Source organism: Arvicola amphibius, chromosome 9 (assembly GCF_903992535.2).
Source record: "Arvicola amphibius chromosome 9, mArvAmp1.2, whole genome shotgun sequence".
In the NCBI taxonomy this organism is placed as follows: Eukaryota; Metazoa; Chordata; class Mammalia; order Rodentia; family Cricetidae; genus Arvicola; species Arvicola amphibius.
Window position 1 is genome coordinate 118460423 of NC_052055.2, and position 24306 is coordinate 118484728.

Consider the following 24306-nt stretch of genomic DNA (forward strand, 5'->3'; position numbering starts at 1 on the left):
ATTGTGGTGGGGCAACAGGAATGCGCCCAGCTAAGCCCTGGCCCCAGCCTCGGGGGTCAGCAGGTCAGACAGAACACACATCCCAGGAAAAAATGAGGGCCAGGCATGTTTGCCAACCCCTCCCAGGACAAAGCCACTGGCTGCACACCAGTGAAAGCCCCCACCAAGCGTCTGAAGAGGCCCCCCTGGGAGCCCTACCTTTGCCAAGGACTCCACACACCTGGTTTAAAGTTCCCACCCCACCTGCTCACTCACACTTGGTGTCGCTGATAACTTCTGCCATGGGAGTAAAATGCTGTCTCGGGGCTTCAATTTTCATTACAAAAATATCCAGGGATCTCAAAAGTAGAAAAATTGGTACAAAGAGCATCCACAGAGGTACCAACCGGATTTAACCATTGTGTTTTTGCTCCAATTGCTATGTGTCATCATCATCAATTTATTTATTTATTAGTTACTGATGTTTTGCTTGTTTGGTTAGTTGGTTGGTTTTTTTGAGACAGGGTTTCTCTGTGTAGTTTTGGTGACTGTCCTAGAACTCGCTCTATAGACCTCAAACTCACAGAGATCCACCTGCCTCTGCCTCCCAAATGCTGTGATTAAAGGCGTGTGCTACCACCTACTGGTTCTGCTGCTCCTGGCTCTCTTTTCTAGTTCGAGCACAAGGATTTTTAGAAACACACTACTATGTCCACATTTGACAGGGATCCTGATTATTTCAAGTGTGTCCTTTGGTGGTTGATCTGATATGCTCTCCACCCCCACTCCCTGCCCTGGCTATTTATTTATTTATTTTGGTTTCTCAAGACAGGGTTTATTTGTGCGACAGCTCTGGCTGTCCTAAAACTCACTTTATAGACCAGGATGACCTTGAACTCGTAGAGATCCACCTGCCTCCAGAGCTCTGGGACTAAAGGTGTGCACCACCACCACCTGGCCTGCCCTAATTATCATGCAGAACCTTTCTAAAGCTGCTTCTGCATCACCGAAAAGTTATATAGGCTTTTTTCATCTGCTAACATGGAGAATAATGAATCAATTATCTAGTGAATTATCTGATGATGATCAACCTGGCTTAGTCATTGTCTTGCCCAGGTCCTTGAAAACAGACCCTGGGGCAAAGCATGGACAGGAGGGAGGTTCTTCTACTTGTAGGTAGAAGAGAAGAAGTCAAGGATTTGGAGAGAAATCATGGTGGCTGGCTTAGCCTAGGATCTCTCAGGGCATCACCATACGGTGGCTTCTTGGTACCTCCCTCACCAGATCTCCTCCAGAGGGCCAGAAACACGCTCCTACCCCCACTTTTCCTGGTTCTCCTCGGGGCTCCTTTGGGCCTGAATTATCTCCCTCATGTGTTTGAATACTTGGTGGCACTGTTTTGGCTGACTATAGAATTATGGAGATGTGGGACTGGAGAGATGGCTCAGCAGTTCTGGAGGTCCCAGGTTCAATTCCCAGCACCCGCATGGTGGCTCACAACTTTCTGTTACTCCAGTTCCAGGGAATCTTGACTCCTTCACACCAATGCACATGAAACAATTTTTAAAAAAAAAAAAAAGAAGAAGAAGAAAAAGAATTGTGGAGATGTGAGACCTAGCTGGTGGGTGTAGAAATCAAGCTTTCTTCCTCTTGATTGGTCATGATGCTCTGCCTTATGACATCCTGCACCAGAACACCGTGCACGCCAAGATGAACTGAAATCCTGAGCCAAATTAAACTTTCCTTAAGTTGCCTCTGATAGGTACTTCATCAAAATGAAAGAAAAGCTACAAATGTGGCAGTCATAAGGGGCACCAGAGTGCTGGGGTCCAGACAGGTCAGCCTGTGGTGCTGATGGTCATGTGACTGTATGAATGAGGTTAAAAAGAGAAATAGCATCTTCTGTATCTACCACAGTGTATAGCTATCCCAGACTTAGAAGAAGCTGGGCACAAGTGCTGGAACCCCCCCAAGAGAAGTTAACACTTAGGACACCCAGAAGATACCTCTCACACACCCCAGATGAGGGTGACCATCAGGGACAAAAGTACTTCAAGGAAACAAACCCATGCTTCAAAGCCACAACCACATTCTTGGTTCGGCTGAGGCATCTTCCACAAACAGAGCAGCACTTCCTCTTGGCACCCACTCTGGTTGCACGGCAACAGATGGTGAATGATTCCAACTAGGGCACTTATGGCCTTGCCTCGTGTTGATTCTTTGGGGTCATGCGATGGGTCCTAGCGAGGAGACAGGAGCTAGAAATGGGCCAGGTGGTCAGTTAAGCCAGGGATCCCAAAGTAGCAGTTCCGGTGGAACTTTATAAAATAAACTTTATAAAATAAAGTATTTAATAAGGGGCTTACTTAATAGTTTTAGTGTTAAGTCCATGGCTATTGTGGCAGGGAGCATAGCAGTAGGCAGTCAGGCATGGCACTAGAGCAGTAATTAAACGCTTATATCTTATCCTCAAATTGGAGGCAGAGAGCCAGTGGCTGGGCCTGGTGTGAGCTTTTAAAACTCAAAGTCCACCACCCAATGACACAACTCCTCAAACAAGGCCATGCCTCCTAATCCTTCCCTAAACAGTTTCACCAACCAGGGACCAAGCGTTCAAATATATGAGCCTATGGGGGCCATTCTCATTCATACAACCACAGCCTTAGTAAGGGTTTAAATAAGTATCTAACCAGTTGCAGATAATTATAAAATAAAATATGTAGTAAGGGAAAGAGTACTTGCCTAAAGTTACAGAGGCCCTAGTTTTCATCCTTAGCCTTGCAAAAAAGGAATAGCAGATCTCACTGGGCCACAAGATACTGATCATGCACCATCAACTGTGACTGTGAATGGCCTTCAGACCCTAAGGTTCTCTGGATGAAGTGAAGGGAATCCAGGGGTCACGGTGATTTCCACAGCCAGCAAAGTCACAATCTGAAAAAGCCAAGAAGGCAGCTTAGTTCAACACAATAAAGTAGCTGGTGTTGGCTCAAACTTCAGGAGCCTGACCCAGAGTCATTTATTTTAGGCATATTTAAGCATAGCATGATTTGGTAATTAAATCAATCCCATGTGTATAATAAAGCATACATAAATCTCTTTAAGGAACAAAGCAAACTAAGTAAAAATCAAATGTTACTACATCAAAATTCTTTGTAAAGTACTTGTGACACTGACCATAAAGATAGGTTCTATAGATTGACTGAGAAATGCAAGATTATGATCAGGGTCCTGGGAAGGGTCCAGTGTGGTCCCTAGCTACGCAGATAGTGCAAAGGTCATCAGGCTAGAATGCACATCTGATCCCAGTCTTCTGGGAGGATAACGGATTTTATACTCCTCTTGCAGAACAATCATGTGTGCTAACATTCCAGGTTCCCCTGATGTTTGCCTGTGATCCCAAGGACCTCCATGCCTCCTACAAAGAAGGAGAACCTTCCAGTTTATTCTTGAATGCCCACTGGGTAGTAAGATCTTACAGCTTTTTCGAGACCCGATTGTGTTTCATGTCACAGAATCACAGAACTGGGGTTTGAGAAGGGTTTGCAACTAGCCCAACCTTATTAACAAGCCCTTCAGGTAGTCCAGTGGATCAGTGAGCCAAGGTGGGTCCCTAGAATCTTGCAGCTTTGACACCCTTCCTCACAGTGCCCCATCTGACTTAAGATGAGCCAAACCTGACAAAGGAGAGACACTTGCCTTCCCTACAGCACAGGTAGGAAAGATGATCTTAAGATATTAATTCTCGAGCCGCGCTGTGGTGGCACACGCCTTTAATCCCAGCACTCAGAAGGCAGAGGCAGATAGATCTCTATGAGTTCAAGGCCAGTCTGATCTATAGAGCTAGCTCCAGGACAGTCAGAGCCATACAGAGAAACTTTTTGTTTGTCTCAAAAAACAAAAAACAAGGAACAAAAAAGGTATTACTTCTCTTGACCAAAGGACTTCCTGTGGTAGACCCTGCAATCGAACCAAGATCCAGAGTCCCAGGCACAAGTCTTAAGTCATGCTAACAACCATACCTCATATGGTGCACATCTTTGCCCATTTTCTATTGCTAAAACAGACTACTTGAGACTGGGTACCCTATAAAGAACAGAGGTTTATTTGGCTCAAGGTTCTAAGGGATGGGAAATCCAAGAGCATGGTTTTGGCACCTGACAAAGGTCTTGGTGTCACGTTGTGCCACAACAGGGCATAATGCAGAAGGCCAGGGAAAGGGAAATGTGAAATATTACTTTAACTAGGCAAACGTGTTATATTTGTTTATGCCACATTTGTTTAATTATGTAAAGATGTGTTGCTGTTTTATCTTGCCCGACTAATGCATCTGATTGGTCTAATAAAAAGCTGAATGGCCAATAGCTAGGCAGTAAAGGGATAGGCAGGGCTGGTGGGCAGAGAGAATAAGTAGAAGGAATCTAGGCCTGAGAGAAGAGAATGAGGAGAACAAGGGAGAAAGATGGAGACGCCCAGGGTCAGCCAGCCAGACATGGAGATGGACATACAAAATGAAAGAAAGGAAAAAGTCCAGGGGCAAAACTTAGATGAAAAGAATCAGGTTAACTTGTTATAAGAGCTAGTGGGACAAGCATAAGATAAGGCTGAGAATTCATAACTAATAATGAGTACCCATGTCATGGTTTGGGGGCTGGTGGTCTGAGAAAGCCTGTTTCAGAGAAGAAGCATGAGACAAACACACCTTTATCAGGACCCTGCTCCACAGCCACCACACCAGCATTCAACTGGTCACCAAAGCAGAGCCCTCCCGCCTCACACCTTGGAAATGCCCCAACTCTCCACACGGTGGCACTAGGGACCAGGTTTCCCACACGAGCTTTGCCTGTGCAGGCTGCAGCAACGGGCTGGCCTGTGCTTAGGAGAAATGAGCAGACCCTGCAGAAACCCACCAGCCCTGCCTGATTACTTTACCCCCCAGTCCGCCAAACCGAAAACTTTCTCCCTCTTACCCATGGCCTCTGCCTCCAGCCCAGCCAAAACTCCCCGGAGTGTCCTTCCTAAGCATTCACTAGTTTACCGCCAGTCTCTTCCTGGTTCTAGTTTCTTCTCCTCTCCCAGAATCAGCCCACCCATCTCCTCCCCAGCATCCACAGCTCCAATTTTTCCAAGCACCAGTTATTGAGACATGGTTGACATACCATCAACTTCAGCCTTTTAGATAAGTGGTGTACCATGTTTAAAGTGGAACAGAATCCTTCACCCCTGCTCCACTACCAAGTGCCAGGACATTCTCAGGATTTACCTGCTTCTGTTTCTGTTTGTTTGCTTGCTTGCTTGCTTTGAGACTAGGCTTCATTGTGTGCCCCAGGCTAATCTGGAACTCACTATGTAGCCCAAGATTGTAGTGGAAGGCCACTTGTTTGTTTCCTGCCCACCCCGAATCCCAAAATAACCACACAGAAACTGTATTAATTAAATCACTGCTTGCCCCTTTAGCTCCAGTTTCTTATTGGCTAACACTTACATATTAATTTAACCCATTTCTATTCATCTGTGTATCACCACGAGACTGTGGCTTATGGGGTCAAGTTCCAGCGTCTATCTCTGGAAGGGTTTCATGGCTTCTCTTTGACTCTGCCTTCTTTTTCCCAGCATTCAGTTTAGTTTCCCCACCTGTTCTACCCTATCACAGGCCCAAAATAGCTTCTTTATTAACCAATGGTATTCACAGCATACAGAGGGGAATCCCACATCACAAGATGACCCTGAACTTGTGGCCACCATCTTTCCTCAGACTCCTGAGTCCTAGTATTATAGATGTGAGCAACCACCAGCAAGTTCTGGGATGTTTTCATTACCCCAAAAGAAAGCACACACCCATGAGCAGTCATCCCCTGATGTCTTCCCCCAGCCCTGGGCAGCCTCACATTCATCTATGTGTACCACACACACACACACACACACACAAAGAGAGGAGGGGGGGAGAGACCCACAAAAATAAATAAATTTAAATTTTAAACCTGAAGAAAACAATCTAGCTTAAAAACTGACTATGCAGCTAAGTGGAATCACAAATAGCTAATAAACACTTTTTAATTTTTTTTGAGAGGGTTTTTCTGTGTACCCTGGCTGTCCTGGAACTCACTCTATAGGGTAGGCTGACCTCAAACTCAGAGATCCACTTGCCTCTGCCTGCCAAGGGTTGACATGTGGTAATATTTTGTTTTTGCTATAACAAATAAAGCTTGCAGCCAGGCAGTGATGGCTCAAGCCTTTAATCCCAGCACTCGAGAGGCAGAGGCAGGTGGGTCTCTGTGAGTTTGAGGTCAGCCTGGTCTACAAGAGCTAGTTCCAGGACAGGCTCCAAAGCTACAGAAAACCCTGTCTTGAAAAACAAACTAATAATAATAATAATAATAATAACAGCTCAGGATCAGTGTGGAACAAGTAACAGAGGTCAAGCAGTACTGGCACACCCCTTTAATCCCAGAACTCAGGAGGCAGAGACAGAGGCAGATGGATCTCTGTGAGTTCAAGGCCACCCTGGGCTACACAAAATTAATCCAGTCTAAAAGAGAAACAGAGCCACCAGGCAGTGGTGGCTCACATTTTTAATCCCAGGATTTGGGAGTCCCATGCCTTTAATCCCAGCACTAGGAAAGTGGCTGCAGGAAGGGTTGTGACTAGGCTGAGTGAGGAGTATAAGGCAAGAGGAGAGACATGAGCTTATAGCATCCATTCCGAGGATTTGTTGAGACAAGATCTTGCCCGCTTTGGCCTGAGGATTTGGTAGAGGTAAAAGCTCTCTCTAACGGCTGGCTCCTTTACTTCTCAGATCTTTCAGCTTTCACCCCGATATCTGACTCCGTGTTTTTTATTATTAAACACAATTAGAATTCACACTACACTGGGATTAAAGGTGTGTGCCACTGCCACATGGCAGGAAACACTTTTTCAGATTATTTTTTAGTCTTAGAGATATGGCTCAGAGGTTGAAAGAATTTGCTGCTATCCCAGAGAACCCAAATTCAGTTCCCAGCACCTATATGGTGGCTCACAAAGACCCTGCAACTCTAGCTGCAAAAGTCCTAGCCGGGTGGTAGTGGCGCACGCCTTTAATCCCAGCAGTCAGGAGGCAGAGGCAGGAGGATCTCTGTGAGTTCAAGGCCAGCCTGGTCTACAAGAGCTAGTTCCAGGACAGGCAACAAAGTGACACAGAGAAACCCTGTCTCGAATAAACAAAAAACAAAAAATAAAACAAAAAAAAACTATAACATCTAATTTTGTCATTTTTATTATTTTATGTGTGTTTAGGTGTGAGCCTGCATATTGAATGTTCATCATGTGTATGCAGTACCCAAGGAGACCAGAAGAGGCATTGGAACTAGGGTTACAAATCTCCATGAACTGCCCTACTGCTGAACTGCCCTTCTAGCCTTAAGAGGCTACATCGTGATAAAAATAGTTACAAAGTCTCATTTGCAAGGGTCCTTGGAGATAGAAGGAGATTAAGGACATTCTTTCAAAAAACACTGAAACAAACTATCCAGTGCAGAATGAAAACTAAGAACAAATAATACCTATTTCATGACCCCTAGCAGGGCCTGGACCAGGTTTCCAAATCAAATATATTTACATTTTTGCAACTAAATTCCTCCTGCTCTGTGAGATAAATAGCACAGGGATTGTGTTATACCTGGCTTCCAGCTGACTATCGGGTACTACTAGCTAAATTGTAACAAAGGGACTTGTTTAATTATAAGGTAACCACACACTGTAACTTTTCTGATGTTGATTCCTGGGAAAGCTTTGGACTTAAGGTGGTCTCTGTAGATGCTAACACAACAATTCTAGGGTGGGTGTGGTGGCAACTCCTGTAATACCAGCACTAGGAAGGAAAAAGACAGACAGATCTATTGTCAGTTTTGGGCCAGCCTGATCTACATAGTGAATTCCAGGCCAGCCAAGGCTGAATAATGAGACCTTGTCTCAAAATTGATCGTACAAAGACGGTGCCAATATCTATCATCTATCATCTATATATCATTCCCTCTTCTTAAAGGATATAAAACTCCCTTCACAAAGGGAGGGAAAGTAAATGTCAGAAACATGACTATTCAAAAGACATTCAGGAAGGGATGGATGTGTGGGGCGGCTGTGCAGAACACCAAAGGCTGTGTTTTCTTCCAGGCCAACTTCTCTGTTAGGAATTCGTGGCACTTACACAAGAGCCAGGCAGGAAACATGTCCTGGCTTCCTTTGCATAAGAGGCAAAATGCCCACGTTCACACCTGTGGCCTTTTCCAACCTGCCGGCTTCACCGCGGCACCTGTTGTTCCTCTCTTAGCCCACCCTGCCTAACCAGAAACAGAGCCAGCAAACTGCCTCCTCCGCCCCTGGCACTTGTTCAAACTGTAGCTTCCACGAGCAGATTCACAGAAAACCTGCCCGTGTGGTTTTCAGCTGTTTCCGGGTAGGAAGCTTTCCATCCGGGCAGGTTGCTTTTCATCTCGGCGCTTTTGCATATTCATGCTCACCTTTAAAGTTCAACCGCTCCTGCTACTCTGCAGCTTGTCATGACCGGCACACCACTCCCTGGCATATGGTGGCATCCCCATTGCCAGCTCCATCACTGGCAAAGATATTCCCACATATGCACTTATAAGTTCCATTTATCTGTAGCTTTTTTCTCTTTCTCTATCTCAAGACAGGGTTTCTCTGAATAGCCCTGACTGACCTGGAACCTAGCTCTGTAGACCAGGCTGACTTCAAATTCACAGAGATCTGCCTCCCTCTCCCTCTGTGTGCTGAGATCAAAGGCGTGCTCAGCAGCCGCCACCACCCAGCTCATTTATCTGTATCTTAGACAAACAAACTGGGAATTGAACCTGGGCCTTAGGAATGATAAACCACCATTTGTACCATGGAGTTACAAGCCCAGCATTCCTCCCTCTTTTTTGGAAGATCTCACTACGTATAGTCCTGTCTGGCCTGTAATTCCCCATGTAGAACAGGCTGGCCCTTGGGAGTCTCTGCCTCCTGAGCATGGAATTAAATGTGTGCATTAACACCTGGCTTCCCCAGCCCTTTGCAAAATTTTTTTTGCATTTGAAATAAGAGTCACTAAGTTGTCCAAGATGGCCTTGAGTTTTTGAACCTCCTGATTTAGCCTCCAGAATAGCTGTGATTCCAGGCTTAGACCACCAGAGCCAGCATAAATTTTCCAGTTTTTCAATGGCTCTTTTATTATCATTATCTTTTTATTATCATTGCTATGAAACTTTGACTATTTCTTCTGGCCTCCTAAATGAGAGGAATTTTATTCGTGTTTGCTGCTTTTTGGAAAAGACAGCATTTCTGCAAGTCCTCCCAGTAAGCAACGGGGTTCGTTTAACTTTTTAAGAAAATGTATTCATCGTGCAATTATGCCCAAGGTCATAAAAATTTTGAAAATTAAAATACACTAGCCAAGTGCAATGGACCATGCCTGCATCCCAGTTACTCTTAAGGCTGAGGCAGGGGCATCACTTGGGTCCAGACTTGCAGGCCAGCCTGAACAACATAGTGAAGTATTATCTCAGAAAAATTAATTCTAAAAAAACCTTTAAAGCACACACGCGTTGGGTCTGGAGAGATGGCCTAGCAGTTAAGGGGACTTGGCTAGTCTTCCAGAGGGCTTGGGTATGATTTAAAGCACACACATGGCCATTCACAACCATCTGTGGCTCCAGTTCTAGGGGATCTGATGCTTTCCCTGTCCCCTATGGGCACAGTTTAGTGGAGTGCCAGATAAAATATACACAGAGCACCACTCGCTAAGGACGGTAACTGGGTTTCATGAGATGCAGCTGAGCCCATGAACAAATAGAAACAAGAGTATAGCCATGCGGTGGCGGCGCACGCCTTTAATCCCAGCACTCGGGAGGCAGAGGCAGGTGGATCTCTATGAGTTCGAGGCCAGCCTGGTCTACACAGTGAGTTCCAGGCAACCACACAGAGAAACCCTAGGGTGGGGTGTATGGGTAAGAGCGTACAGACAGCTGCCAGCTGGGCCAATGGCTGGGATTCCAAATGGAATCTGTCATCCCAGATGGAGTAGTTATTTTTACGGTCGTGATAACCTAACACCTGACAAGAATAGCTTACAGGTTTGTTTTGCCTCGTAGTTGAGGGGATGGAGTCCATCATAGTGGGGAATGCATGGAGGAATATGGAAGGGACTGATCCTGTCCTCACAGACATCCCCCGAGATGCATCTTCTCCACAATACAGGGAAGTTGACTTGAAGATTAAACATCACAAGGCACAGCTAATAACATGCTTAATAGTTGGTAGCGTGCTTAACAGACACGGAGTTCTGGGTTTGATCCCTAGCTCCACATAAACGTGTTTGGTAGTGTCCACCTGCAACCCTAACATTCAGGAAGTAAAGGTTCAGAAAGCTCAGAAGTTCAAGGTCATCAGTAGCTGTACGTAATAGCCATTTAACCTGCTGCTTATACAAGATCATCTCGTGGAGAAAGGCAAAGCACGCACAATAAGACAAACATCACAGCAGCCTGTGTCTTAAGTATCTGTCACAGGGTTTGTTCTCATAATATCTCCAAATAAGAGATAAATAGATGTGGCATGGAGAAGTGGATTAATAAGTGAGACATGGGTAGATAGTTGGGTGGATTAGTGAGGGGTGAATGGACGGGTGGGAGGAAGATGAACAAATTGATGGTTTGGTCATCATTCTGGTTCCGATAACAAGGTTAATAGGTGACAGCCTGTATAAACCTCAGTTTCCCACAACCCAGCAGCCTTCCCTATTCCACGGTTCATCCTCGGGTAGAAGAGGCTCTACAGCCAGTCGGTGGTGGTGCACGCCTTTAATTCCAGCACACGGGAGGCAAAGAAAGCAGGCAACGTCATCCAACCGAGATGATCTCACGGCCTGTGTCTCAACTCGAGATAAAAGGATTAGACTCTGCCAGAAAATGTGGTAACTTGAAGGTGAGCTGGTGACTGTGGGGATGCTGTAGGTTTAAATCCGCCCAGGAGTCCGGATAGGGGCCCTTGTCTACAGCCGCACCACTGGGACGCCCAGGGTAAGAGAGTCAGCAAAGGGAGAAGGCGCGGTCCCAGCGGCGGGAGCGGGAAACCGCGGTGCTGAGCACGCGCGGAGCAGCAGTTCACAGCCCAGGTAGCAGACAGCGCGCCGGACCCGCCCGGGCGGCAGGGAGTGCGCAGGCGCCAGGGCCGGGGGCGGAGTTTCCGTGAGTTCTTCGTCCCGCCCCCACGCAGGCAACGCCTCTTCCAATTGGACGGAGCCGCTACGACGGGCGTGGAGAAAGTCGTCGCGTCCGGTGACGTCTTCCGAGGACGTCGGGAGAGCCGGCGGCGTCGGCTGCCGTGTCGGAGGCGTCCGCTGGAAAATGGCGGAATACTTGGCCTCCATCTTCGGCACCGAGAAAGACAAGTGAGTAGGAGAGGCCTACCGGGGCTTGGGCCGGGGCGGCGGTGGGCCAGCGGTGCTGGCCGAGGCAAGCGATGGCGGCGCCCAGGCGTGGCGGGCCGAGAGGCCCTGACGGCCTCGCGCGTCTGGGCGCCGCTGCCTCGTGGGCCGGGCGGCGGGACCTGGCGGGCTGCTCGGGCTGGGCCTCGGGCTCCATGGGGCTCCGCGCCGGTTTCCACGCGGGACTCTGCCCCACGCCGCGCTCCCACTGCCGCCCTGGCTTCTGCGGCGATTTAACGCGTTTCTTGCAACTTTGGGCTTTGAGTGTCGTGTCGGAAGTGCGGTGGCACGGTCCTCGCTAGAACTCAGTCTCTGGAACTGATCGTTGGGAGCGGAATCGACCGAGTAAACCTGCCTGCTGAAGCGTTGGCGGGCTGGCTTTTCTTTTTAAGTTAAGGTTTGCGTGGAGTAAGAAGAAAAAACATCACAATAATTCCGCTAGTATTTGTATGCCACCGTGGCACATACCTATTTCCAGTGTGATGGCTGAAGTTTAGACTGAAGGAAACGTCTTCAGACGCTTTGAAGGATAATTCTTATTTTCAAAACCTAAAGATTAAGTGTCTGGCTTAACCTGCCCGGCGTAAGTAGTCACCATCTTGGTGTTCCTGAATCTCATACGAGGTTTATACAGATATCTGTGCAGGGAAGCTTCTGTGTTTGTTAATAGATAACATTTTTGGTGCCACATCTCACTGTTGAAAATGTTCTCCTTTCCCGGCTGTCCGATCAGGCACCTTTATACAAGATAGTCTGCTGTGTGTGCAAAAGGGAATGTACCTAAAAGTCTCCTGCCCAAATCGGCAGTCACTGTAGAGGTATGAGCATCAGCTGGGATAAAATTTAGGTTCTCAGGAAATCATGGAGGAAGTCTGTATGTGGTGTTAAGAATGATTGCAATATATTAAAGGGACCGAGAGATGACTCAGTGGTTCAGAGTGGGAACTGCTCTTTAAGAAGCCAGGAGTTTGGTTTCCCAAATCCATTTCGTGGTATCTCGCAACCACCTGTAACTCCAGATCCAGGGAGCTTCATGGTCTGGCTACTACAGGCCCCTACATGTAGTAGGTATACACATCCAGCCCCACATAGACTTCTTGGTCTTTTTGAGACATGGTTTCTTTTCATAGCTCTGAGTGTCCTGGAACTTACTCTATAGACCAGGCTGGCCTTGGGCTCAGATCTGCCTGCTTCGGCCTCCACCTCCTGAGTGCTGGGATTAAAACCACCCGCCACATATAATTAAAAATAAAACCTTTAAAGTACTTTAAAATAGACATTCAAAGCCAGGTGTGGTGGTGTGTGCCTTTAGTTCCAGAGCACTCCAGAGGTAGAGGAAAGCAGGTCTCTGAGTTTCAGGTCAGTGTGGTCTGTACAGCAAGTTACAGGCTGGCCGGAACTACATAGAGACCCTGTCTCAATACATCAATACACACAGGAAATAAGAACTGTGAAGAGTGTGATTTCTAAATTCTGAGGTCACCGAGAAGATGGGTTGGAATGTAGTGAAATGTGTGCCAGTTCTGATACAAGAGAGGCGTCCTTTCAAAATGCCTAAAGGGCCCTGTGTTCATATCTGTAGTGAAGGGGTATCATTCAGATGGTTTATTTTTAATCTAGGTTCTGTTATTTCAGCAGAAAGTCATCTGTAATAGGGACATGTGTGCCTGTTTTTGGTTTTGGTTGGTTGGTTGGTTTTTTTTGAGACAGGGTTTCTCTGTGGCTTTTGGAGCCTGTCCTGGAACTAGCTCTTGTAGACCAGGCTGGCCTTGAACTCGCAAACATCCGTCTGCCTCTGCCTCCCGAGTGCTGGGATTAAAGATGTGCACCACTACTGCCCGGTTAATTTTTGTTTTTAAGAAGTAAAATGTGTGGGACTTTTCTAATTAAGTGTTTGGCTGTGGTATATTTTTCTTATTCAACTTGTCTGGTAGAAATCACCCTTGTACTCTACACACACACTCCACCAAGTCAGGGTTCCTCTGTAGCCCTGGCTGTCTTAGAACTCAATCTCTAGACCAGGCTGGCCTCAAACTCAGAGACCTCCTGCCTCTGCCTCCCAGATGTTGGTATTAAAGACGTGTACCACCACTCCCCCGACTTTAAAAGGTCTTTATTTTCAATTGATTTTCTTTTTTGTTTATGTGAATTGGTGTTTTACCTATGTGTAGTCTGTGTGAGGGTGCCAGTTCCCTTGGAACTGGAGTTGCAGACAGTTGTGAGCTACCATGTGGGTGCTAGGAATTGAACCCAGGTCTTCTGGAAGAACAACCTGTACTCTTAGCTGCTGAGCCATTTCCAGCCCCTCAGTTGATTTTTCTAAAAAGATACTGTCTAATCAGGTTAGGTTGTGTAAGGAGGTCCATCACAGTTGTCTTCCGGTAAACTCCGCGTCTGTACTGTTGCTGTCTGATTATAACAGGAGGATAACTGGTCTTCATGGTCCCACATTTCATTAGAGTTGAGACCTTCAGGGTGAGGACCTAAGCATGTGGCTCTTGTAAAAGTTTCTATGGGGCAGCATTCCGAATAGGGAAGCTATTCGAGTGAAAGTTCACATCACAGACTTGGTTGTGCTTCCATGGAGTATCTAAGCAGTGCTAAAGAGACTTTGTGCAGACATGTGCCCACCAAGTAGCATGTTTGCAATGAGGTCTCCAAAGAAATTGCCTCCCCAAACATGAATTTGGAGAAAACCTGGATTTTGGTTTTCTGTTTTCTTTAGATAATGATGGCACTTAATTAAGTCTGTGACTAAGAATACATATTTCACTCAGTTCTTGAAACAGTTCCTAATTGGTATTGTCCTTATTCTGTAGATGACATCTAGGACCCAGAGAGTGGGGCAATCTTCAAAAAAGAAAAGCAAAGAAGATATTAAAAGGAGAGGGGGCTTAGAGTAACGGAGCAGGTTAGAATCAGAGCATTCTGTGGGGAGATGATTACGGCCTCTAACATACAACCCGTAAGAGGAAGCAGCCAGCCAGAGCTGCCGAATTTCTGTGATTGGAAGAAAAGTAACTGGGAAATAAGATCCTGCTAATGGTGATTTCACCATTTCTTCCCCAAAATAATCAGTTCTTATTCTTTCCCTTACAGAGTCAACTGTTCATTTTATTTCAAAATTGGAGCATGTCGTCATGGAGACAGATGTTCTCGGTTGCACAATAAACCGACCTTTAGCCAGGTTTGTGTGTTGTTGGGCTTTTCTTTTTTCCCCCACATAAATTATCCAAAGTTCTTGTGCTTTCAATGGTGATTAATGTTTCCACACACTTAGTAAGTCCTTTTTCCCTCCAGTTTTCTTTTGTATTTGTTACAGAGGGTGATGGACCCACCTCAGCTCGGTAGGAGGTCCTGTTGCTCTTACCCTTAGAGGAGCTCCTTAAAGGGCCCACTGCCCTGTTCTCCCTTCAGATGACACTGGTGAATGTAGTAGTGGTGAGCCACTGGGCGAGTATGTGGCATGGGTGTTTGTCTGCAGACCCAGCCTGCTCTAGTTCCTCAGAGAGGTCTATACTTTGACACAGTTTCAGCAGGCATCATGATCTTAGAATTATAACGATAAAGATGGGTATAAATTGCCCCAAGCAGTTCTGTTTGGCTCACTGAGAGGTGCTTGTCATCTTAGACTTAGGTCTGTCTAGGTTAGCCTCAATCCCACATTATTTGTTTTGGTGGGGCAGGGAGTTGCAGGGAAGGCAGTCTAGTTTCAGACTTGCTAATGAATTAAGAGGGCAGAGATTGGAAGGTCTTGCTGTATCTGTCTGATTGGGCTGTGGAGTTCGTTCTCCAGCCCAGGTCTACTTGCAGCAGCCCTCAAAGCCTTGGATGTGTCTTTTCTTGAGCATTTTTCTTTCACATACTTTGCCCTTCTTACATACTCTGTTTTTTTTTTTTTTTTTTTTTTTTTTTTTTTTTTTTTTTGGTTTTGTTGTTGTTTTGCTTTGTTTTTTGTTGTTGTGGTTATGGGCATTTAAGAAATTGACCAGTTGATACAAGGAGATAGAAGAAATAGATCTTGGTTTAGAACTTAAGTCCCCAGGAAACCACAGCATTATATGTTTTTAGAGGGGGGGAGTTCAATAGTTTAACTCCCCAGTTACCGCTATGGTTAGTGTAGAGGGCATCTGTCCTCTAATGACCCTCAAAGTGACCCTTTTTTGTGAATTTTCATACTATCAAAGTACCTGCTTTAAACTGTTATGAGTGTGATATTTGACTAGTAACAAACTCTACCACCTGACCAATGGTTATTGGCTGCTAAATTTGCATGCCTTTAGTATGTTTGTGAGGCATGTGAGGTGGTAGGCAGAGAGACTGTTCTCAGCCCTCTGAGCCTTTTCTTTTCTGTCCCACAGTTGCCTCCTGTGGCCTGAGCACTGTCCTAGAACAAAGCAGGGAGGGACGGAGCCCCATACAATGTAATGAGCTCAGCATTACAGTAATTACCTCCTTTGGGTTTGGTTGACTAGTCAGAGGCAACTAGCTTGTCTTTACATTGCTTTCCTACAGTGGACAGCCTTTGTATGCCTCAGTAGTGGGGAGACCTGCAGGGACCAGGCTTCCTCTCACAGACCCAGGGTGGTAGAGAACTGTTTTAGCTCAGTGGCTCAGGGTGTGTGGTCTGGTGGGTTCCAGCAGCAAACATATCCCAAACACTATTCCTCACCCTACACCCTTTGAGCACAGGCGGAAGAACTGCTTTCTGGCACATTGTTGAGAGGCTGTGCTCTAGTCACAGTCTCTTGGCTAGCATAATTGTAGTGTGATTCAGGGTGGGTTTCTTTGTAAGCTCGTAGTCATGTGGACTTGAGATGATGTACTATATTAGCTTACTAACTTAAACATGGTTTGTTTTTTCAGACAACTTGATTTTAAGAAGAACGGTACAGTGTAAGGTTTCAAGTCTGCCTGATCCAGTTTAAAGCACAAGGGCTAAAAGGATTTTTTCCTTAAAAGAAGGATCGCAAAAGAGCAAATGTTTTAACTATTGTATTATGTAAACAGAGACCCACCAAGAAAGTGTAAATAAGAGTCAGGTATCCAAGACAACTGGCGTGGCTGTTTTGCTAAGAGACCAGAGACCTTGAGTACTGCATACAGTTGAAGTATGCTTTTGTTTAAGAGAGATACTGTGTGGGGAATATGATTATTATGTGACTTATCAATATGTTCGTGTGTGCTGACTTGAAGTACAAGAAAGTGTTAGTGTTCTCTTATCTTGTATTAAAGCACTTTATCATTGGTAACGGGGACCACCCAAAACAACAGATACAGTTCCTTCTTGGTTGCTGGCTGACTTGACCCAAGTCACTGCTCAAACTCTGTTTTCATAATATGATGGTTTTGGTGTTCTTGGCACAAGACACAAGTGTCTGACTTGTGAGAAAAACAGCAAACAAACGTTAACCGTTTGCAAACAAACTGTCTCTTTGCAATTGTCTGATATATGCACAGCAGCCAGTAGAATTCCCCTTTTTATTTTTTTTTTCCCCGCAGACCATCTTGATTCAAAACATCTATCGTAATCCCCAAAACAGTGCACAGACGGCTGACGGCTCACACTGTAAGTCCCACAGTTGGAGAAATTTTTTTAAAAAACGATGGTGTTCAAGAGCCCACTCTTAATTGAGACATAACGCTGGCTCTGAGCTGCTGACATAGAGCTGTTGCAAACAGGACACGGTGCTGGAACCGCGTGGCGCACAGCCAGAACTTGACAGGGGCCGCGCTCAGGAGGCGCTTCTAGGGAAAGTCACTGGCCGGCCTCTCCTGTCGCGACTAACATTTGTCACGAGAGTGTCCGCCCACAGGAAGCGGGTTTTAACCCGGGTAGCCGATTGCGGCTTTACAGTGACTGAACCCTGGCCTTCCTTAAGTTCTTTCTGTAAAGTTAAAATGTAGGAATATTAAGGTAAGTTGCCCAGTAAGTGTGGGTTTTATTTCATCATTATAATTTTTCCTCTAGGAAGTGGAGATTTCATGACATGAGATTATTGTATTTTTCTGGTACAGCGCTTGGTTCATTGCAGGTGCGAGCACTTTTCCTCTTAGTCTCTGTCAGCTAAGAGCCGGTGCTATCCTTGCTTGGTTGGCACTTGGCAGTGGAGAGTCCGCTGTGGGCAGAAGTGCGATATTAGCATCTCATGAGATCTCCCAGCACTGCAGTGTTAGCGTAGTTCAAGACAGCCACCAACTAAGGGGACACCTCTGCTCTAGAGAAATAACCTGCTCTCTTTTCAGCGCCGACTCAACTGAAGCGATCGTCACAGGCAACCGGTTAAGTGTGTACATTTAATTTCCATAATATAAAGTTGTTGCGTTTTGTATTTCAGACCATTGCCCTCTTGAACATTTACCGTAACCCTCAAAACTCTTCCCAGTCTGCTGACGGTTTGCGCTGTAAGTTCATACAAGTTCCTTCCCTGGTCCCCTGGGCTTGCGTGTCAGAGCTCAGTGTCCACTCCACCTGGTCTGCTGTGCTAGTGTCAACAACCGCCTTCCTAGAAGTGACAGGAGCTGTTGTCCCCACTGACCTTCTGGAGAGCTGACCTCCTGTCCCTTAGTCAGAGGATGACAGGACTGGCAAGGGCACCCTTGAAGTAGTTGGGACTTGCTGCTCTTTGCTCCCTCCGCATTTGGACCGTCACCCCGGGATGCACTGGGATTGAGTTCGAGGTCTGCTCTTCCCTGTGAAGAGCAGTGGCATCTGAATGGCTCTCACTTTCTGGAACTTGAGTGCAAATTGCTTAGAAATGTTCAGATTTTATCTCCCAATAGCCTCGTTTCCATAAACTCTGCACGTCAGAGGTCATGTTCTTACATGAGGGCCTTGTTCTGAGTGTTTCCCGGGTGAGGGTCTGCAGCTCACACTGACCCGAATATTCCCGCTGCACCCCCGCAGGTGTGCTAACCAGATGAGCACTCCCAGAAGAGATGCTCAGGGTCCAACCATGCACTTTGTATAGGTAGCACCTCCAGCCTCAGGAGGTAGTGTGCTACATTTTGTAATGAAGGGTACTTCATTGGGCAACAGCTTAAACTGGTATCAGTTAACATTGCAGATTTGTGTGCTGGGAATTACTGTATTTAAGTTATAACTGTTCTCCAGTGGAACACTGGCATGCAGTCGTGTTCAAACCCAAGGTAGACTCCCCTTGGATGGCCACAGCTAAACCCAGCACACCTGACCACAACCTCCATCTGTTGGTTGGCTTACCCTGGGTAATAAATGGTCCCAGGGCCATCACCTGCTGGAACTGGCCAGGCTGGGAGGCCTCTGGTGCACGTGTCTGTGAGTCGGGCTTTTCGTGTTTTCCCTGCTAAGGTGCTGGGTGTTTGTGATGGCCAACCCTGACCTGACAATAGAGCACTCTCTAAATTGAGACAGCATTCACCTGGCAATCCTTGGTTTAAATACGTGTTCTCATTTTATTTTTAGAAGTAAGGAAGGTCTGCATAGGAGGAGGGAGGTGTTTATGTGTGGCTTTATTAAGTAACATTTGTTCTCATCCCTGCCCTGGGGTATAGCAAATGGAAACCGTGGTTGGTAACAGTGATTGTTCTTTGCCTGCTGGTTCAATTGGGGACTCTGCTTAATGACAGGATGTTGTGTTTTCTGTCTCTATTTGCAATGCACAGTATGTCTGGGGTATATTGTAAACTGAATTTTCAGCTCTTATTAAATCTTCCAGTCCTGGAGTCCAGGTTGTGGAAAGTAAATGAAACTAACTCTTCATTTTAGAGCAGATTACCACCTTGTAGAAAAATACATTTCAGGTACACAGATTAAAGTTGAATATAAATCTCAGTTTTAAGAATAGTATTTCTTTAAGAAAAGTAATTTTCTAAGTTGTAGTATGTAAAATATATGGAGCCCACTGCTGTTCTGTCTGATCAGTTGTCTTGGTGTGCTAGTCTCGGGCTTTTGGGGTCGTTTTGACTGATGGGAAATGGAAAAGAGTAAAGAGTCGTCAGTTTTAAACCATCACCAAATTGGGGGTGTTTTCCTCTCCGGATTTCCTGATCCAGAAGGCCTTGATATTAGCTGCTGTCATCTGCCTATGGAGCAGGCTTCTCAGCCATTTGCTGTTGCCTGTGACCTGTTCCTTTTCAGGCAGGATGGGGCATCCCTAAAGGCTTGGTCAGGTACCATATATGGGGTAGGCTCCTGTCACATTTCAATAAAATTTGGGTTTTCAGGCCAAATCATTTCCTCGAAATTCAAAATAACTAAAACAACCCCAGATGGGTTAGAAAGAGAGCTGAAGTTGTCAGAACCGGAGCCTAGGCTAGGCCTTAGTTTCAGACACCAGAGCCAGGTGTCCTCGGTGTGGTGCCAGAAGAGGCAAGTTACCTGTAAGCTCGTCCAGGAATATGGCTCACAGAAGGTGTTGATTGACCCAAGCTGGACAGCTCGGCCCCCAAACCCCGCCAGACCCTTTCTACCTCCTCAAGTGTTTGGAACATGACTTTATTGACATCCAGTTCTGTGAGGTTGAGGGAATGATGGGGGATAGACCGACTGGGCACAAGTGCTCGTGACCAGCCATGACTTCACTTACATGGCTTATGGAGGGTAAACATGGCGCAGAGGTTGGGAACACCTTCAACAAAGGTCTAACTGTGTATAGAGAGACATCCAAAATGCTGAAAGCTGGTGGCTTGGGTTTCAGTCACATCAGAAAGAAGTGTGTGGTATTCGGTGGTTGCCAGTGTGTAAGGCACATGAGCTCTTGCTCACTCACCTGGTTTCAGCTTCCATTTCCCCTAATAAAGGGGAAATCTGTATGTATCTGGCCTCCAGTCTTAAGGAAGGCATTTTTATTTTAAAAGGTCTGAATCCAAGAGTCACCTTTTTCCTTGGACTTTGTGTGACCCTTTGGTACCTACTAAAGCTGGCTGTGGTTTTGGTAGCCAGGACTGAGGCTATGGTGGGCATTTTAAGATCTCAGCAACTCCAAATCACAAGCAGTTCGGTGCTCCTGTAGCATGCAGCTCTGGCCTGGCGTCCTCTAGACAGTCACTGTAGCAGTTGAGCTTGAGGACAGCATGGCCACAGGGCTCTCACCAGCTGGCTGTCTTTGACTGCAGGTGCTGTGAGCGACGTGGAGATGCAGGAGCACTATGATGAGTTCTTCGAGGTGAGCATTTGGGCACAGGTGGGAGGGCAGCCATGAGAGACGGGGCTGTGCACAGTGCTCCTCATCCCATGTCCCCTCAGGAAGTCTTCACCGAGATGGAAGAAAAGTATGGAGAGGTTGAGGAGATGAACGTCTGTGACAACCTGGGAGACCACCTGGTTGGGAACGTGTATGTCAAGGTACAGACCAGTGGGTAATGTCTAGAGTTGAAGCTGCTTGTGCTGGCACAGCTTAGTCTGTGTACTTTGTGTCTTTTTCTGAACTGACTCCCTGTGGGAACAGTCTGATATTTGCTCTTCATGGGTTGGGTTTGAAAGGGTAGGCAACACTTGGTGCAATCTTAGGCTGTCCTGGGGGCTATCATGAGGAGGATTGGCTAAGTTTTACTGCATCAGCCCATAAGTGTTTTGCTCGGTGAGTGTGTAACAATAGTGGGGTGGAAAATTAAACATTAGCAACACAGGAGTGGCAAAGCCCTTTTTTTGCTTTTCAGTTTCGACGTGAGGAGGATGCAGAGAAAGCTGTGATCGACTTGAATAACCGCTGGTTTAATGGGCAGCCAATCCATGCAGAGCTGTCTCCAGTGACTGACTTCAGGGAAGCCTGCTGCCGCCAGTATGAGATGGGGTAAGCATAAGCACAACTCTGGTGGGTGGAGCCTAGTCAGCGTGGGCACAGCCTAACATGTCTGGATCCGACCCACAGAGAGTGCACAAGAGGGGGCTTTTGCAACTTCATGCATCTGAAGCCGATCTCAAGAGAGCTACGACGGGAGCTGTATGGACGCCGGCGCAAGAAGTGAGTCCTCTGGGTGCATGGTGAAGTGGGAGGCTCCCCATTGCCAAAGAAAAACCAGGCCTGGGACAAAATGCTTGGGAGAAGCTTGCTCCTGATGTACAGGGAGGCACTTGTGTTCCAGAGCTGCACGTGTCTGCGGGGATTTCTGATGGTGCAGGTTGTCTGGTTTTGCATACATTGGGCCATCTTGCTGTATTGCTGACAGGTGGGCGCTGTACTTGTTCCTGGCCCTGTGTCACAAAGAAGGGGTCAGGATGAGTTGAGGTCACTGATTCTAGATAGTTGTCTCCCTCTCCTGTTACACATAGTTCAGGAAGTAGAAATTGAGATTGCTTTGGTTGTCAGCAAGAAGCAACTCTTTTTCTCTAAAAATTAACCTAATGGACTCTGCCTAGCCATTCCTAAGGAGTGGGTCAGGTTGGAGAAGGAAGGGTTGTGTGTGCACATCAAGTCAGTGTGGGTGTCTTCTGGGTGTGCATCCAGGCCTCACTGCTGCCCAGCCTGCATCTGTTCTGTGCCTCTTTCCCACAGCATTTCAGTTGGTTCTAAGTTACAGGATACTGAACATAGCACACACATTTAGTTTGGGGATGCATCCTTCCTAAAGATAGTATCTAATTGTGGTGTGTTCCACACTTGAGGCTTGGAAGCTACTGGCCTCATCTCTCAGTTCATCACTTTGTAGTTAGGGCTGTCAGTGCTATGCTTTGATGCCATTTTCTTGTCCTTGATCCAGGCATAGATCCAGGTCCCGATCCCGAGAACGGCGGTCTCGATCCAGAGACCGTGGGCGCGGTGGCGGCGGAGGAGGTGGAGGTGGTGGAGGACGAGAGCGTGACAGGAGGCGGTCAAGAGACCGCGAGAGATCTGGGCGATTCTGAGCCGAGCTGTTTTTACCGTGTGTCTGCTAGACAGTGTTGTAGTTGGTTGACAAGCCAGTTCATAATGGGATTTTTTTTTTAAAAAACAACAAAAAAAAACAAAGATGGGTTTCTGAATAAAATTTGTAGTGATTATACAGTATTGGTGTGACTTCTTGTAAAGTCTCCGTCTGCGATTTCTTTTTAAATGGTTTATTTAAATTTATTTTTGTGTGAAATTGTGAACTGCCATGTGGGTGCTGGGAGTTGAACCCCGGTCCTAGAAAAGCAACCAGTGCTTTCAATTGCTGAGCCATCTCTCCAGCCAATGCAATCTCTTTTCTAAAAGTGCTAGTCCCGTGTCCTTGAGGGAGGTTCATATCACTGGTTATAAACAAGTCTGAGGGCATAGAATCACAGCAGGCAAGGGTGGATTCTTCGTTAGGAAAGCTGCTCTGGTGTCTTCATGACCAGGAGTTGTTCTTCAAGCCTTGTAGGGTCTCTGCTAGTAACAGCCCACAAGCTGCTGTCCAGCTACCACGGATAATGCTTGTAGAAGACACGTCCTGGGGTGAGGTGCAGCCTGGGACCTGTTAGGGTCACATGACTTGTGTATTCAAGTCTGGTGTCAGTAGCAGTGCCTTTGGATGCAGTCCTGGTGGGACTGGCTGGCTGTGTTGACTTGACATAGAGCCCCCATGAACGCTAACCTTTGTCTAAGGCCTTCCTGTGTGGTTTCTTTCCCTAAACCACTTGTGCCGTGAGCTAGGGTACCCTTGCTGCCTATCTAGATACTATAATGGGTATTAACAGCCTGTGGCCATGCAATGCCTCATTGCCAGGCCTGAGTCAGGTACCATCCCGAGTAACCTGCAGCCAGTTCTGGAAGTTTACGTAGTATCCTGCCAGCTCTTCACCCAGGGCAGGAACCCACTGTGGGTGTCCACTCCCATGTGTCCAGAGCATTGCTCTTGGGGTGGGAGGACATGGGTCTCCCCCCAGACATCACACAACACATCAGGAGGTACTACTTCCCCAGTCTGTTCCATGGACACCGTTGGCACTTGGGGTGATGCTGAAGTGTGCTGCCCCTTCAGTGAAGAGAGGCTTTATTGGAGTTCAAGCATCAAGAGTGATAGGGTTTGCATGTGAGCCTGTGAACATCCGCACAGGCTCATGTCTTTGAATACTTGGTCTGGTGCTGCTGAAGGCTGTCGAACTGTGTCGGAGGTGAAGCCTCAACAGAGGAAGGAGATGATTGCTGGAGGTGGACCTTGACAGGTATAGCTCCTGGCTAAGCTCAGCTTCCTGTGCTGTCTGAGGTCTGAGCTGCGTATTCCCACTGCTATGGAGCCCCTGCCGCCATACCTTTCCAACCGTGAGGAACTCTGTCCCCTCAAACCTTTGGGTTACTTTGGCCATTATCAAAGCTGCAAGGAAAGACACTAATGTAGGTAGATAGGAAAAGTGAGGATCTTCTCCAACACAAAGATCCCAAGCTCACCTTGTACAAGAGTCATGTATGAAACGACTGGCAAACTGTGGACGCTTGTCATCTCTACTGCCTCAACCTTTGAGTAGGAATCTAACTCTCCACAAGACACAGCAAGCCTCTATACACTCCAGTCACACAGCTGTAGGTTCAAGTGAAAGGTTGGGGTTTAGGAAAAGTGACCTTCAAGTTTCTACCATAGGAACATGGACAGCTTGTATCATGACCCAGACATGAGATGCTACCTCCAGCGGCCTAGTGCAAGGCTGATCGTGTACTGTTAACAAGTTACGTTCACAGTTGGGGGTCTGACAGCCCTAACAGACCACGATTGCCCATACCCAATAGGCCAATTAAAAATAGTGACAAGAAAAGGGGGTTTTATTCAATGTGGTCACCTTGGGAAGAGGACCAAAGAAGCCCAATGGCCACACCCCCAAGTCCATCTTAAGCGGACTCCAACATGAAGTTTTTCTGTTTTAATTCTGTGTGTCTGAGTGTTTTCTCTTCTGCCCAGTTCCTGCAATTGTTGTCCCAAAGAAATCACACAGAAGTCTACATTAGTTATAA

General features: G+C 46.7%; 1 protein-coding gene across 3 annotated transcripts; it reads left to right on the forward strand.

Annotated features, from left to right (window-relative positions):
* Positions 1–11247: 11247 nt before the first annotated feature.
* Positions 11248–22402, forward strand: U2af1 (U2 small nuclear RNA auxiliary factor 1). Of its 3 annotated transcripts, none has more exons than XM_038343004.1 (8): positions 11248–11404; positions 14540–14627; positions 16943–17009; positions 20537–20586; positions 20667–20765; positions 21080–21213; positions 21292–21384; positions 22121–22402. In XM_038343004.1, exons 1-8 carry the CDS (start codon positions 11361–11363, stop codon positions 22263–22265), a joined length of 720 nt encoding a protein of 239 aa, XP_038198932.1. In that variant the 5' UTR covers positions 11248–11360; the 3' UTR covers positions 22266–22402. The 3 variants fall into 3 exon arrangements, with proteins under 3 accessions (XP_038198932.1, XP_038198931.1, XP_038198933.1); XM_038343003.1 differs by lacking the exon at positions 16943–17009 and adding an exon at positions 17779–17845; XM_038343005.1 differs by lacking the exon at positions 11248–11404 and adding an exon at positions 17779–17845 and having other exon boundaries at positions 14553–14627.
* Positions 22403–24306: the final 1904 nt, after the last annotated feature.